This window comes from Mycteria americana, chromosome 3 (genome assembly GCF_035582795.1).
Source record: "Mycteria americana isolate JAX WOST 10 ecotype Jacksonville Zoo and Gardens chromosome 3, USCA_MyAme_1.0, whole genome shotgun sequence".
Lineage (NCBI taxonomy): Eukaryota > Metazoa > Chordata > Aves > Ciconiiformes > Ciconiidae > Mycteria > Mycteria americana.
Window position 1 is genome coordinate 30,462,877 of NC_134367.1, and position 18,006 is coordinate 30,480,882.

The 18,006-nt window shown below is 38.5% G+C and overlaps 1 protein-coding gene across 1 annotated transcript in view; it reads right to left on the reverse strand.

The window, feature by feature from the left end:
- Positions 1 to 18,006, reverse strand: part of EYS (eyes shut homolog) — a 951,425-nt gene that overhangs the window by 121,491 nt on the left and 811,928 nt on the right. The window contains exons 40-41 of the mRNA XM_075497152.1: positions 6,998 to 7,106; positions 3,231 to 3,451 (exon numbers count right to left, since the gene is read on the reverse strand). Coding sequence (XP_075353267.1) covers positions 3,231 to 3,451; positions 6,998 to 7,106 — 330 coding nt within the window. The remainder of the gene's footprint in view (positions 1 to 3,230; positions 3,452 to 6,997; positions 7,107 to 18,006) is intronic.

Consider the following 18,006-nt stretch of genomic DNA (forward strand, 5'->3'; position numbering starts at 1 on the left):
AGTGATTTGGTTGAATACATGTTATATAGTGATGGAGCAGTCTGTTCTCACATATACGTTTAACTCTCCAGGAAAGAGAATGTTGCACACACTGTGGACAATATGAAGATTCAGGACTTCGGGATGCAGAAATTGCTCCTCTAAAGACCACTACCTAGTAACCTATCCAAGTGAGACCTCTGAATCCTGAGAGATAATCTGTTGTGACAGTTTTTGTTGGCAGTCTTGACAGCTAAGAGGAATGATCAGCCTCTGAAAAAGCAAACTCTATTCTGGCAAGTGAACAGTATGAAATCAGAGCTGCAGAACTTGGATGTGAAACATGGCATCTAGATCTTCCTAGCAAGGTGAAGCTTACTGAATATGGACAGTTTGTGAACTGACTGAAGAATGTATGTACATACATATGAAAACTAGCAAACCAGGTGAGAAGAGAGGGAAAGAATGACCCCCTTAACCCACTCTCTCTTTCTAACGCAGCCCAGGATGCTGTTGGCTTGCTTTGTCACTAGGGCACATTGCTGACTCAAGATCAACTAGTTGTCCACCAGAACTGGCAAGTCTTTTTCTGCAAAGCTGCTTTTCAGCCAGACAGTCCCCAGTCTATACTGGTGCCTGGGGTTATTCCACTCCAGGTGCAAGACTTTGCATTTCCCTTTGTTGAACAATATGAGATTCCTGTTGGCTCATTTCTCCAGCCTGTCGAGGTTCCTCTGAATGGCAGCAGACCCATCTGGTGCATCAACTACTCCTCCTTGCTTTATACTTAACCCTTGTTTCTGGGGTGAACCCTGTCCCATCTTATAGGTCATTAATGAAGATAAACAGTATTGGATCCAGTATTGAGACCTGGGGTACCCTGTCAGTGATTGGCCTCCGTCTGGAATTTGCGTCGCTGATCCTTTGTGCTTTTTGAGCCTGCCCTTCAGCCAGTTTTCAGTTCACCTCACTGTGCACTTACCTAGCTAGTACTGAATAAGTTTGTCACTAAAGATGTTAAGGGAGGTGGTGTCAAAGCCTTACTGAAGCTGAGTAAACAACATCCAGTGCTCTCCCCTCATCCATCAAGCCAGTCATCTCATTGTGGGAGGCTATCAGGTTGGTTAAGCACAATTTCCCCATCATAAATCCATGGTGACCACTCCCAACCACCTTCTTGTCCTTCATGTGTTTGGAAACAGTTTCCAGGACAATTTGCTCCATCAACTTCCCACAGATCAAGGTGAGGCTAACCATCCCGTAGTTCCTCAGATCATCCTTCTTGCCCTTCCTGAAGGTAGTCTTCTAGTCCTCAGGAACCTCTCCCAATCACCTTGATCTTTCAGAGATTATCAGAATTGATCTTGCTATGACATCGGATAGCTCCCTCAGCACTCATGTGTGAATCCCATCAGGTCCCATGGACTTATATGGGTGCGGTTGGTTTAAATGTTCCCTAATCTGGTCCTCCTCCACCAAGGGTAAGTCTTCCTTGCTCCAGACTTTCTCCCACAGGTCTAAGAGGAATATGATTCCTGAAGGTCAGTCTTGTCAATAAAGACTGAGGCAAAGGCGGCACTGAGTATTTCAGTCTTTTACGGATCCTTTGTCACCAGAACAACTGCCCCATTCAGCAGCAAGCCCACATTTTCTCAAGTCTTCCTTTTGCTGCTGATGTACTTGTAGAAGCATTTGGTTTTGCCCTGCATGTCCCCTGGCAGATTAATCTCCAGATGGACTTTCGCTTTCCCAACCCCATATCTGCGTATTTGAACATTTTCTCTGTATTCCTCCCAGGTCACCTGGCCATGCTTCTACCTCTTGTATGCTTCCTTTTGACATTCGAGTTTTGTCAGGAGCATCTTGTTCATCCATGCAGGCTTCCTGCCACTTGATTTCCTGCTCAATGGAATGGATCATTCTTGGGCTTGGAGGTGATCCCCAAAAATCAGTTGACTGCTGCAGAAAATAATGAAAATCATGCTTCTGTAGAGCTGCTTATCCTTTGCACATGCACAGTCTTCCATGACTCCTCTGGACAGAAGAGCAGTGGCCTATTTCAGAACAAAAGAATTTCTGAAAAGGGCTGAGGCCAGCAGTTGGAAAGCAGAAAGGCAGGAAACAAATCCAATGGTCATGAATTATTCAGGACCCAAGCTTTAATTGAAACAGTATTCCATAGTGCTAGATGACAGGCCAATCAGTAGAATGACAGAGATATAGCAAGGAACAACAGAGGAAAAATAGACTCATTAATGCCAAGTACACACTCTGTTTCACCAGTCTGGTAGGCAAATTGTGTATGTTTTCATAAAGTTGTCTTGTTCTCATTTGTGCTCTAGTCAAACAAGGCTTAGAAATCAAAAACCTGTTCGGTGTTCTTTGTCTGCTCATATCAATCAAGAGAGGTAGAGAAGCACCTCAAAACTTTGATTCAAAGTCTCCTCAACCTAAGAAGCACACAGTGGTCCAGAGCTTTAAAAGAACTTTAGACTATGTTCTGTTCAGCATTTGCCTTGAAGCTGAAGTACAATTTTTAAAATGGACATGGCAGCTACTTCACAAGTTCTATCAATTTTAAACAGAAATGTGGTTCCTAAATGCCAAATGCCTTAGACAATGACCAAGTTACTATGGCTTAAACAGTTACTGTGCTCCATCATTCAACTGAACCATCATCCTCTGTGCTTTTAGCCCATGTCTCTTTTGAACCCCATTTCCTCTTTCAGCATGATGCACATTAACTTTCAAAGGTTCTTTGACAATACTTTTTCACACATGCTGAAGGTGCTGACTTACTTCTTCCTGTTTTCATAGCGTGATGATGAAGGCCTATGCTGTGTACCCAGAAGAACACCATGAAGGTGGGTGAGGGTACAAGGCCTAGTAAGATAAAGAGTTGTTAGAAGAATGAGACCTTATGTGTTTCTGTCAAAACTATACAAAGAGTCTGATTTAGTCACCGAGCCTTGTAGGGGAACTGATCTAGTTGATCGCAAAGGAATTCTGGCAGCCACCCAGTATGTATGCAGTGTGGGCAATGTAATTACATTTTATATCTCTTTTCATTGAAGCAAATAAGGTATAAAATCTCTCTCGTTAGGCATGAAGATGTCACATTTTCTATTTAATATTATGTGGACAAAAGATCGGTGATTACTTCATTACACAGAAAGTTATAGTAATTTCTCATTAAGGATGAATCTACCTGAGTGTAAATAGATGATAAAATGATTAGACATAACTCTTACCTAGTGCAGGTCCCACCATTGCGACATGGATGATAATCACATATTGGAACATTGCAGTTCTCAACATTCCTCCCTCCAAGAGCCTCATCTATGATGAACAACTCTTTGTTGTTAACTTGAAAATCCCTAATGCATCCTTTATAGCCATGTATCTGCCCAGCACATCGATGAACCTCTTCATGAACAGGAACATTTCCAAGGAAGATTGATCCAAAGGTCATCTGCAGAAACAAGAAGAGAATAATCAGAAAAGAATGTGATTTATGATGTTACTGTAATCAATGAATGAATAATAATTAGAGATCAAGGAAATAGCCATTACTTGAAGCTGGCCAAAAACTATGATACTTACTCAAGGGATTCTTTTTTTAAATGTGGTTCTTTTAAAAAAAAAAAAAAATCATACAAAGAGACTGGTTTAATGTGTTTGCATATCTTCAAATATGTAAGACAATATACATCCCATGAAACACAAATTGGAATTCCCAGCCTTAACCACAATGATCACAGTAAGGTTTTCTCATTGCTTCCCTCCTTTCTATACTATGAGTTTTACATTCATGGTTGAGGGTTGGTGCAGGAACACAGGAGAAACTGTAGACTTGAAGATAAAGCTTTCTTTAGGATCTGGGACCTGCAGGACCCCAAGATAAGGGGAATACAGAAACAAGATTTTACTTTTTTTGGATGAGTGACAGAAAACAGATCACTATACTGAAGCCCAGGGGAAAAGGGAATGTTTTAGGTAGTAAATTCTAGAGCCACAAATGCCTAGAACTCCCTTATAAAGGTGTCAAAGAAACACCTACAACTATTTCATATTGGGACTGACCAAATCATATTAGTGCTCAGTATGGTATTTCCTGTGCTATCTCACCTAGAAGTCAAACCCTTGACCATCACATATAAAGGATCTGTGACTCATTTAGCACTGTGAATTCCACTCCTCAAGCAGATGCCTGACTTTCCAGAGCTCTGACATGGGGTTTCACCATTCCTAAGTTCCTTGGCTAAATGCCTGTCACTAAGAGTTGAAAAAATCGTATTTTCTTCAAAAGTGTATCACACTGTGATGCATTTATTTGTACGATACCATCAATCCAGAAAGTGGGTGAAACCTAGCCAATTCAAGTCAAGTAGGAATAAACCAATGGAATAAAAAATGTATCACAGCATGTGTAAAACAAAGAGATAATTTATGTAAGGAGATAATTTATAGTGAAGGGGCCCTTCACTATCATATTCAGACATCAACTGTAAAGAACTAGGAACAGGAGGAAAACATGACATTGACTTATCTGGAATTCACATATCTGTATGATTTTGCTTTGCTGTTTCCTGTCTTGCTCTTATCAGTCCTGGAGCTCTGTTGCTGACAATTTCAAGTGAAATTTGGAGATACAACGAACATGAATACCTTCAGATACTCCTCTACTTACAATATCTTTCATTTAGAAGGGAAAGAAAAAAAACCCTACTTCTTTTAGAGCATGGATAAAATTATATCAGATTTTTCATGTGGAAGGAACTTAAAGACATCAGCTCAGCACTTGTTGAATTCATTTCATATCACTTGACTTTATCTCCTTTCAAACAAAGCTATAAACCAGCATAGCTACAGACAAGATTTGTAAGTAGTGTTTGCAGACAGACATTTTCTCTCTGCTTGTGAACCTGTTACAAGAATTAAGCAAAGCATTGGACTGGAATGTAAAGTGTCTATGATTAAGAAAAGTGTTTTTAATACTCCTCTTGCAACACAATCTTTTTGTTATTGGGCTTATTTTACAAAAGCACTGGCCTTGGGGGAAGATCCAGTGTACCACAGAACAACTTCAGTAGGCTCTGCTCAGTTTCTCGCATCAATGGATTTTATCATAATATGTTAGATGTTCAGACTCATGCTAGTACACCATAATACACATTTCTTTCTCTAAAGGTCCTGTTCTCAATTTAACTGACTTAACCAGAATATATTTTAAGGAAGCTCACAGGCAGAATTCCTGTAAGTCTTGTTAATAACATAACAGGCTTAATAAAATGTTACATTAACATTATGTTAGCTTCTGTAATACTCATGCTTAACTTTTCAAATACTAATTTGAAAATGTCCTTCTGCACTTGGAGCCTGAGTGGTAAGAAGGATTAGCTTGGCCAGTAACAGGAAGAAATTCATTAGCACTCCTAGAGATAAGAAATTTCTTTTTTCTTTCTTTGCTTGTGTACTTTGTAAAGAAAATAGGGGCTCTGGGAGATTAGGAGCAGATCTGTAAAGTGTAATAGTTAGTCATGAGGATATGTTTTTCATACTACATACCATGCAAGGGGTTATTCTGGGTTAAGTATAATTTGGTGATATTTGCCATGATATAGCCATTAGTGGTTACAGCACATTAAGTGCACTCATAGAGAGCATCTTTTGTACTGTTTTATCCTAAAAGAATTCAGCTGGCATGCCTCAGGATTGCTCTGCAACATTAACCAAAGTGTGGTCAGTGGCGATGACCAGAACATTCACTTCAAAAACCCACTCATGATACGAACTGAAACTTAACCATGGACGCCCACAAAAAGAAACAGAGAAGAGTTGTGGACTTTCTTAGGAACCAAAGAAATCTCCTGATTAGGGGCAGAAATATTCTGAGGTACTATCTTGGTGCATGACATCAAAGGTGGCTACCTGTAAGTTTTTCTCTGAGTAAGGTATTGCTGGCTTCTCTATATAATTAGGTACTGATGGGTAAGTTCTTTCCCCAGATTCTCTACGCAGAAGCTTCCAATAGTGTTAGCTTTACATTCTGCCAGAGTTATGAACCTGAGACATAAAGGGAGAGACAAAGGAACCTTCTGCCGCAGAACATCAGGTTGATCATCTGGAAGCTATGAACAGACAACTGATTGGGCTAATAGCAATATCTCATACAAGTTAATTCTTTATATCAGACTGAACAAACACCTAGGTACTGACTCAGGGAAGAAACTGGGAAGAAATTCTATTACTAACGGGCAGTGCATACTGTGATACGCACATCATGATTAGCATCTGTACAGCTAACTGTCCTGCCTTCCGGTGAACAAACTTATACAGTGAGCTGTCAATCACAGTTCAAATTCTCAAGTCTAAAAACATGTAAAATGTATCATGCAGAAATCATCTTGTGATGAGAGAATGCATAACAAAGAGAGGCGATAACATGGAGACAAAGAATAACAGAAAAACTCAAGATTTGGGAAAGCTAGCCTATTGCCCATTTAGAATGAGTCTTCTGATACCAGTTCCAAAATGGAGCCAGTCATTTTTACAATACTATTCAGAAGTGAAGTCCTAGCAACAATACTGACACCAGGTTAAGTCACTGATGATTCATAACTGCCCTCCACTAGACAGTGTGGCTTGCAAATAAAAAGTAACCAGAATTACTGCTTAACAATATCTGAATTGTTTCTAATAACACCGTGGCTTAGTTAAATGACATTGCTAACATATTATTTTTCCTCTTGCATTATCAGTGTCCTTTTCATGGACTTTAGGTGGTTGAAATAGAAGTTTCAGAGTCAGGTAAACTGAAGAAATTAATGGAAATACTATGGGTGCTTGATATGAAAGGACATATTAAAGAGAAATTAAGTACATAAATGACATCTGAGGAGGAATTACATTTCCTGCTTTAGAAAAAGTTAGAACGCTTATTATGCTTCAACTAAAGTGCATATGCTGACAAAGTGTTCAAAGCAAATAGCCATTTTTTGATGTTTTGCAGACTCACCTGAGATGCTTGATATGAGAGAGAAAGTCTGTGTTGTACAGGAGGATTTCCATCTGCAGCCATTTCAATCATACAGTAACCTTCAGGACTGCTCACAGGCAACATATAGCTGGAAGGAAACAGAAGATCTCATTACTGTTTATGCTGTTGACAGCAGAGTGTTCAAACCTCACACAGCAAAGGCAAGGTGAAAAAGACGTTTCTGTCTCCATAATGGATGACAATCTTTGGACACTAATAATTCCAGTTTCATGGCTACTTGGACTACCCAGGAGACAAAAGATGTAAGTTTCTTTTACTAATGACCCTCTTCTATTTGCTTTCTTACTGTTCTTGACTCTTGTGTTTGAAATGTATACAGAGACAAAGAAGAAAGAGATCTTTACATGTGTAAGTGGGTATTGATAAATTGTAAGTGCTAACTGTGGCTGACATACGGTCTTCCTAGTATAGAGGATTGTTGGACAAGTAACATCAATGTTGAATGATGCTGAACTCCCTAGGTGGAAATTTCCTTTTCCTGCCCTACAGGGGAAACAGAAATGGAATAAGAAATGAAAGGCTGCATACCTCTGAGCAGCAAGATTACACTGTGATATAGTTATCGCTACTTGGGAAGCGTGCTGTTAATGTAAACTCTGGTACTGAGCTTCAGAGATAAAGAGGAATATAAGGTTAAGGGAATTGGTAAAGTAAATACTATCGAACATTCAATAAAACACTGAGAATTCTTCAGGTTCTTTCTATGATGAGATCTGATGAAATGGTATTAATATTATCAGCAATAAAAATTCAACCTAACAAGATGACTTTCAAATATACTGGGTTTGTATTTAGAAAGGAAATTTGCATAAACATTATCGCAGCAATGGCACAATAGGAGAATAGTAGTTGATAGATTCTTTAAAACTGAGCGCTGCTATTTTCTGTAGAAGTGCTTCCCAATTCCACTTTGTCTCAGTTTCAATTTTCACATGCTTTAAAAGAGAATGTGATGGGCCTCCTTTTGGGAAGCATGTTAAGGTTTACTGACTACATGCACTCTGCACATGAAACTCTGCTCAGTGAAATCCATATAATTAGGTTTCCAGAGTAAGGCCTTTAGCAAGAACAATGTTACATTTTTGAGTAATATTTCACAAACGTTACACAACAGATTTTACAAAAGATTCTGAAAAAAAAATTATACATTTATATGGACTGCCAAATTTTCCATTTTTTTAGCTGAACAAATGCTAAAGGACAATGACAGGAATCTCATAAACTATTTTGTGTGGGGATAGATTAATTTTTATGTTAGGCCATAGACATATGAAAGAGTTAACACTTTTTAAAGCCCATTATGTTTTGAACACTAGAGGCATATATATTACTAATTTTAGAAATGACCTCAGCACCACCAAGGACAAATTTACTCCTGGATGAACCACATCAAGACCTACCATGCTCTCAAATGCCTACCTTTTCATATACCACCACCTGGCTGGTTGTGTGCAGCTGCCATGGTATGATTTATCCCATGTTATGCCTTGAGCTTTGCTTTACTACTCCTGTGTCTACAGTCTTATTATTTTATCCTCCTGTCTGTAGATTCAGTATGAAATTTAGAGTCTCAGTTTTCACCTCTGAAGTTACTGGGAACATCGTATTGACATAAATGCATATAGTATTAGGCCCCTAATGAATATTTATAACATTCACTGCAGTGCAGTGATTTCTGAGTGAGCAGCAAAAAACCAGTGCATCTACTAACACAAGTCTCATAGGCAGTATATCTATATCAGCAGGTGATGCACCCATATTAATAAATCCTACCTTTCCAATGGTTATATTGCTTCTGGTTCCAGAGCTAATTCAGTCAATACTAACGCATTGACTTTTCACTGTGCTCTGCTGCATGGGCTTGAAATGTGCTAAATTATTTCATCTCTGAAGTATGCAACACTTTTCCTATTTTTGAACCAGGAACAACAGTATTTTAAATTTTTTTTAAAAGACTGAGCTATTTGAATGACATCTTCTATTATCACCTTTTGAAATGTGGTCTAGACCCCTAGACCCCTTTTCAAATGAGTTTGAAAAATGTTCATTTTTCTTCCTTATTTTAGGTTAAAAAAGAAATTCATCTTGTTTTTAAGTTTATTTTAAGTTACATTCCTTCTTATCTAGTCTAAAGTTAGCATAACATTTTGATTTTGAATGTAGGGAGGCAAAAGCAACGTCTGCTGTTCTGAAGATCAGCTAATTTTCACAATTTCATTATAAAATGTGAATTGAGTAAACAGAAGTTCCTGCTTAATAAATAATGGGTATATGGACAGACAGTTTTGTGACCTTCTTTTTAGATATTTGGAATAAGGACAATTTTGGAGAAAGTACTTCCATCTACTGTGACTTCCAACCAATTCTTGATATGCAAAATATACTTTGAATTTTATTTATTATTCCTACTCATATTTCAGCTGCTGGGAATTGTCCAGGTAAATCATAGTGTATGAAGATAACTTTCTCAGGTAAAAGAAAATCAGCTTGTTTAGGATTCTCTTGGGGAAAGCCACCCATAACCTTTCCTTGATGCTTTCTACTCTGAGTGGATATTGTAGTATAGACCTAACGTACTCCTGGCAAAGCCTACCCTCTGCCCCTGCTTTGTCCCTGCTTTTCAGGAAGATTTCTGAAGGCTGCATCTGCTGCACTTTCTAAATCAATTCAAGGTTTATCCCCTTATATCACATATTATAATAGTCCAGCCCACAAAGAACAAAAGTTTAAGTGATGTGGCAAAGTTAATAAAAAAGAATGTTCATCTAATGGAAAAGAAAAGAACAATATGGTCAGTTTGACCATCTTCAAGCAATTAGCCATCCAAGTCAAATTCAGCATTGTAAACTTTCATTGCAAATGTGTGGTATTCACACATTCTCACTGTTTTCTATATGTAATTTCTCTCATTCTGATTCTTCGCTAGGCAAAAAAAAGTGGAAGATTAAAAATAGATGCAATTAAAATAAGCCTTAAAGATTAATTCATGCTGACATGGTCTCTACTGTGGCATCTTTATGTAGACAAGCCCAAGTATCCTAAATTCATATAGATAATAACACAGTCATCCCTATGCAGGCATACCTGGTGATCCCTTCTACCTTTAAAGAAATGTGTCAGAAAAAAGAAAAAATAAATTCCAAAGAAAAACACCCCAGTATCTATAAACAGCAGCTATTATACAGGGATTTTGATCATTAGGTCTCAAATTCACAAAGGACATAAAGCTATTTTTTCTTTTTTTTAAGATTCAGCAATGAAATCTGAAAGAAAAGAACTGATTTGTTTGATGTCAGCCAGTAGATTAGTGTCTGAGTTGTGAGAAAAAAAACACAGGCTATAAGCAGCAACCTACTGCCCTGTATTCTGGAGCGCACATTAGGAGTGCTACCACTACTTTCTTCAGCATTTGCTCCTTTCTCTGCAAGCATTTCCAAGCAAGTAATACTTGAAATTTCTCTCTGTCTTATGTCATAGAAAGGAAAAACTGTCATTTGAAATGTGAACAAAATGAATATTTTTCATGCTTACATTACCACAAAATTAGGACTGTTTGAATTTGCTAGATTACTCAAATATGCTTAGAACAGCTTTTAGAAAGAGACAGAGCATGGAAAATTACAGCCCAAAAGACAGTTTTCTGAGAAAATTATGAAAATAATGAAAAATGGCAATTAAAACAAAAATGCTGTCTCTATCGTTACTATAGCATTTAAAACCACGAAGTGCTACAATATGGACATATACAAGACATAATTATACTATTTTTTAAAAACAGTGATGGAAAAAAGAATGCGCTTGAAATATTCTGCAGCAGAAATGACAGAACTAAAATACCACTTCATGTAGCTCTATAACTTGATAATATATTTCTTATAATCTAAGGTTAAATCTGTCAATCTTGCAACTGGATAAATGCAATTGTATTATTGGATGCATCTCATAGAAGATTGAAATCCATTATCCACATTAGAAAAGATAAAATGGAACTGATGATTTATTCTCTTGACATTTTTTCTTTATTTTTCTAATTAACCTCATATTATGAGATACTGACCTCACATTAAGAACACCTGAGATGAAAGTGGCTAATCACTGACATCTTTAAATTTTGAAGTATTTTTAGTTTAGTTGTGCTTTTTCACTCGTTTAGATGCTGAAGGCATTTCAGTCCATCTGCCTCACATCTCAGTGGCATATTTCAGTTGCACTCAAAGCCAGTGTATTTTTCCCTCCAGAGACAGTGACAGGAGAGAATGCAATATGATTCCTATTGCAGGATTATTTTGTCAGGCACCAAAATTCTGATTCATGCACATCACACTCATAATGATATACAAAGGAGTCACAGACTAGTAGAGAATTGGGTGTGTGGGGAGTAGGTATGGGAAACAGGTGCGGAGGACATATGAGAATGTTATCCACAATAATCTAAATAGGTCTGGACCCACGTGAAGCCCAACCTGTTCCTGTAGATGGTAAGGTACAGGCCTGATGTAGTCCGATATTTGTTTCCACAGATTTGAAATAAGAAGAGGTTCAGCCTTCTTTTCTGCACTTGGCTTAGAATAACATCATTTTTTCATAGCTGCTGTGGATTTTATATAAGCTCATTAAGAACAAGAATTAACAAAGGATTTACTACAGGGGCTGTTTCTTTACAAAAGACTCATGGACCTCAACAGATGCAAAACAGAAGTTATATACAGTGATTAATGCCATTACTAGTTACATCTTGATTAATTATGTGCATAAACACTGAATTTCTAACGAAGTGCAGTGTTTACCTAACGTGCTCATAGCTATGACACAATTGTGGATATTAAGTATTGGATTAATTTAGTCCTGGAAATGATATTGAAAGAAATCCTCTTAAACTAGCTAAGATTGAGGCAGTTCTAAATCAAATGTTACCTGGTATAGTCTTGCTCAAGCAAATGTTTTAGCTTAAATTATCACAGCTACTTCTCCACGTGAGAAATGCAATCATACTTTTAATTTTTTTTCCTTCAAGCTAGTCACCAGGTGGCACTAAAGGAACACCATAGAAAGCATGAACGCAAAATTCATACTAATGTCTCTGTTAATCATCGGAAAGACTGACTTAAGCCCTAATTGATAGCATGATTGCTTCAGCTACCAGTTTATATCAAGGGAAACACAGTAAAGTATCTTAAACTGATTACATTTTTGACAATATGGATGAGAATAGGTCCGGCAACTGGAACTTCTGGAAGACTTTGAACTGCATACATGCATTGTAATTACCTAACATAATCATGTAAAAATGGTGCATTCATGGTTGTGTAAGCATACTTAAGAAAATTTAGTTTATAGCAATTATGTTTTCTATGTAGTGCTAAAGGTGCAGCTGTATTTCTAACAGATTAAGGAGAGGCATAACAAAATTAAAATGTCAGATCATCAGGTATAAAAAAATCCCAAACATTATAAAGAGAACCAGCCTCTGTTCTTATCCAAGCTAAATTATCATGGTAAGATTTTTTCTGAACAAAGATCTCACACTGCTAGCAGACCAGGGTTTCTGGTCTTCTGAAAAATGATTACAAAGTAGTTATACTACTGTCCATTGTCTAATGCCACAATTGTAGGATTACATTTAGAACTATTTGCTCTTTTTCTCCCCACAAGCTGACAAACACTAGCCCAACTTAACAGCACATCATAGGAAAAAATCCCCACAAAAATCCTCTTCACTGAAAAAGTGTTGATATTAAAGACACAGTCTAAAATGACTCCTGCAAAACACTGAAAGAGCGGCTTCATTTACACCCTTGATTAACCAGAGCAGTTGTCAAGGGAACATCTAACCAGCTGTCAAGCAATACAGGAGATTTTTCAAGAACAGTGATTTAACTTTTGACTGAGCACATTCAGTTCACAAGTGTGAAAATCTGTACTGCGTCTTACAGTTTTAATAATCACTTGGTACTTCTTTCCAAAATTCTTGCACTTACTATTTTTTTTCCTTAAAAAAATATATTTTAAAAATTTCATTATTAAAAACATATCTTCTCTTCCCCAAATTAACTTCAACATATTGCTTCCGTGGAAATGTTCACATGTCTCTTTACCCTCTTCTGTTCCTACAAGGTCAAATTTTGGTATTTCTTACCACTTTCAATTACAACACTAAGAAGTGATAATTATAAAAAGGAATGCTTCATTTTATGTCTGACATTTTATTTGAAATCAATGAAACATCTGTTGTAACCTCCAGCCATTCAACACCAAATTTCAGGTTTTCTAGTTGCTATCAGCTGACCTAAATGTAAAAGCATACCAGTAGGGGAGAGGGGGAGAGAGAAAGAGAGACAAGGGAAGGGGGTAGTCAAAAGCATGGAAGATGAAAAACCCCAAATGACCTTGACCCCTAATAGTGTCTTGCAGTAAGCCCTTGATGCCCTTTTCTTTAAAAAAAGAAAAGAGGTGTGTGAACTTTTGGATGATAAACTCCCAGCCAACCCTGAACTTGTTCAAGACTTGCAGCTCCAGCTGGATGCACATAAATCTATGGGGCCCGATGGGATTCATCCCAGGGTACTGAAAGAGCTAGCCAGTGTTATCATGGGAACTCTCTCCATTATTTTTCAATGGTCTTGGGAGTCTGGAGAGGTCCCAGTCAACTGGAAGCTGGCCAATGTTGTCCCAATTTTCAAGAAGGGAAAGAAAGAAGACTCTGGTAATTACAGGCCTGTTAGTCTCAGTTCAATGCCTGGTAAAATTACGGAGAAGATTATTTTGGGAGTTACTGAAAAACACTTGAAAGACAACGCAGTCATTGGTCATGGTCAGCTGTGACGGTGTGCTTCCCCTGCCCCCGACCTTTATCTCCTGCAACCCTGCTCAGGTGATAACCACCAGTGGTGATCGTAATGGATGCATCTGATCATGATGGCTGCATTGGCTCAAAGTGGATTCAGGAGACAGATAACAACACAATGGCCAAGGGCTATTGTGCAATGCGCCCACCAAAGAAACTAAAACCTGTGGTCGGCATGCAAATATGACTATGGGTCAATCATCTTATCCCCCATAAATAGTGAGCAGCCCAAGAACCCTTTGAGCTCTCCTGCATGGCAGCGGGCTGCATGCCAGGATCTCCCCTTGAGCAGGGAGGCCTCTCAAGGTTACTCCCTGAGGCTGAGAGATTCCTTGCTGCAACAGATCCTCAGTAAGTGACTAACAGCATGCTAAACTTTGAAATCTTAGCTAAGTGATATAAAGGATTGATTGTGCACATATAATCCTTTAGACATAAACCGTTGACCAAGTCTGGGACTAGGACTGGATCTAGCCGCACCTAGACTCCTCTCTGAGAAGGAGTTTAGAAAGCAAGGGGATCCTTTTCTGAACCTCATGACTCGACAGGAGGGTCTCCCTGACAGTTCTGTCTGACCCTGTCCTTTATGCAGTAAATGATCCAGTGTACCTTGCCATCGAATCTTGTTAAATCACTATTGATTGAACTTTGTTAACTCTCTATTCTGTATCAATAAACTATATTTTTACTTCTCTCTTACGAGTGAAGTGCATGCTCACTCCATCTGCGACACCAGCACAGGTTCACGAGGGGAAAGCCTTGCTTCACCAACTTAATTTCCTTTTATGAGAAGGTCACCCATATAGGTGACCAAGGGAAGCTAGTAGATGTGGTAGTTTGGATTTTAGCAAAGCTTTTGATACTGTCTCTCACAGTATCCTTCTGGATAAAATGTCCAGCACACAGCTAGACAAGTTGGGTGAGCGATTGGCTGACGGGTCAGGCTCAAGGAGTTATAGTAAATGGAGTTACATCAGGCTGGTGGTCAATCAACAGTGGGGTTCCCTAGGGCTCAATTTTAGGGCCAGTTCTCTTCAATCTCTTATAAATGATCTGGATGAATGTACAGTAAATAAGTTTACCGATGATACTAAACTAGGAAGAGCTGTGGACTCCTTCAAGGGTAGAGAGGCCTTACAGAGAGATCTGGATAGACTAGAGAGCTGGGCAATCACCAACTGTATAAAATTTAACAAGAGCAAGTGACAGATTCTATACGTGGGACAGGGCAATCCTGGTTATACATACAAATTAGGGGTTGAGAGGCTGGAGAGCAGCCCTGCAGAAAGAGATCTGGGGGTCTGGGTTGATGGCAAGTTGAATATGAGTCAACAGTGTGCCCTGGCAGCCAAAAGGACCAACTGTGTCCTGGGATGCATCAAGCACAGCATAGCTAGCCAGTCGAGGGAGGTGATTGTCCCACTCTACGCTGCACTGGTGCGGCCCCACCTCGAGTACTGTGTGCAGTTTTGGGTGCCTTCAAATATTGATGTCCTCAATACAGGAAGGACATCAAACTACTAGAGTGTGTCCAGAGGAGGGCAACCAAGATGGTGAAAGGTCCCGAGGGCAAGACTTATGAGGAGCAGCTGAGGTCACTTGGTTTGTTCAGCTTGGAGAAGAGAAAGCTGAGGGGTGACCTCATCGCAGTGTACAACTTCCTCAAGGGGGGGCAGCAGAGGGGGAGGAGCTGATCTCCTCTCTCTGGTGACCAGTGACAGGACATGAGGAAATGGAATGAAGCTGCATCAGAGGAAGTTCAGATTGGACATTAGGAAAAGGTTCTTCACTGAGAGGGTGGTCAGTCACTGGAATAGGCTCCCCAGGGAAGTGGTCACGGCAGCAAGCCTGTTCAAGGAGTGTCTGGACAATGCTCTTATTCATACGGTTTATTTTTAGGTAGTCCTGCGAGGAGCAGGGAGTTGGACTCGTTGATCCTTATGGGTCCCTTCCAGCTTGAGATATTCTATGATTAGCTGCCAGAGGTCTGGGTTTGGAGGAGAAAAGAAACCCTAGCTATTAAAGGCTCTTCTGATGGGGCAGAAAATCCGACAGTTTTGCTGATGGTTTATTTTCAGTGTTTTCTTAATTGGGCCTTAGAGTGTATGGTATTTGTGTAAGATTCAAGAGTTGTTCCTCACTACGTGAAGAAAAACAGTTAACAGTCTTTGGCAGCATTACACTGAACATTACATTCCCCGTTATTGCTGACACCTTCCTCATATCCACACATCGAAAGCTGTTCCTCCTAACGATGCTAAAAAATAGATTCTGCTATTTGTACTTAAATTCCTCCCTTATTTCTTGATCGGTTTTACTAGAATATGTAGGAAAAGAAGAACTTGGAAAAATACACAAAGGTGAACAAATTTGAGACAGTGAGCCCTTAAAGACAGCCACTTAAGAGTGGACATAGTAATGCACATGAATATTTTTGCAGGTCTAGCCTGCCTTATGGATATAAGTAGTTGCTCTGATATATTTGTACCCAATAATAAGGGTACTATAGCTAGGATACAAATGAAACTGCTCGTCTATCTTTACACCTTATATAGCTTGGTGTGTTTGTATGGCATAGTGGGTCCTGCAGTACCTCACTGATTCTTCTTGATTCTAAAGAACATTAGAGGTCCTGCTGCTGGCTACTGCAGAAGAAAAATATTTCAAACTGAACTGGAGTTTTTTTCCTACATAGCGCTCTGTCTTCAGCTCAGTTTGCTCCTAGGTGCTCCATATTGCAGTGTTGCAAAGTACTACTTACTGTTTTCAATGAAAAGAGTTGCAAAAAGGACTGCTTAAAAAAACCTGAAAACTGAGTCTTTAGAGCATTAATCCATTTACATTATACTTTGACTTTGAAAGTCTTCCAAACACTCCATTTTCTCTTTCTTCATTGTGGTTGCAACAAATGAAACAAAAAACCGAACTATCTAGCTGTTGTTTGAACACAGATACACAGTTTTATGGAAATACCAGTCTTAGGCACCACTTTCAACATCAATTTCCTTTTAAATTAAATGTTTCTTATTTGCATTTGATTATAGATTTATTGACAGGGTTGTTTTATCCACAGAATACACTTGATTTTCTGCCAGACCTTTGAATTTATCTGTGGGAAATAACAAACATTTCAGTCAACACATCAAAATGTATGAGGACGTTTGAACTGAACCATACATACAATATTTACACTAGAACTCCTATGTAATGCACAGAGTGATTTGCACAGTAATATCATAATTTTTGTACCAAATGCCTCCTTTTCCCCATTTTTCCACACAGGTCTTTTAAAAAATCTTCAAATTTATGTGTCTGAATGAGAAAAGCAACAAGAAACAGAAAAACCTTATAGCTCTTCCCCATGTGATTTTGCGTATTCCAGGAGGTCATCATTTTCTTAACAAAAATCTTACCATATTAATAAAACTGGTGTTATGTTACCATTTTGAATATTTCTTACAGGCATTTTATACACCTTCCTGTAAAGATAATACAGAGTTTGACTTAAAAAGGTACTGTTTGCCTTTTGTTTCTTAGTAGACTTTCAACTAGCATAATTTGCTGTACATTTGGAGAATGCCATTTGTCAAAATTCTGACTTTGAAACTGCCATCACAGTACTTGCTGGGCCTTCTGAGAGCAGGCCAAATTCTAACAAAGTGTAATGCATGCAACGGACTTGCATTAACACAAGAGAGAAAAATATGGCCAGCTCTTCCTCAGTTCTGATTAATCCAGGAAGAATAATAGCATCCTTACATGGCGCTCACATTAAAGTTGCTGAGCCTTCTCCAGTCATACATATATCAAGCTATAAGAAATGAAGTATCCATAAGAGAACAACACTACTTGGTTTTCCATTATCAACATGCTGTGAGAATATATTTTAAATACTATCAAAGTGAACCCGCTACATTTCAAACTTGTTTACCACATGTGTGCTTCCATTCTACCCAGTTTTAGTATAAAAAGATTAGTCAGTCAGACACTGACTTTTTGCCATTATTTTGTTGCACAGAACCTTTTTTTTATGTTGAAAGGTATTTTAAAAAAATGAGAATGTTTATTTATTCTACTCTTCCATTCCCATGACATTTTCTTTGATTTAGAGACAAATTAATAT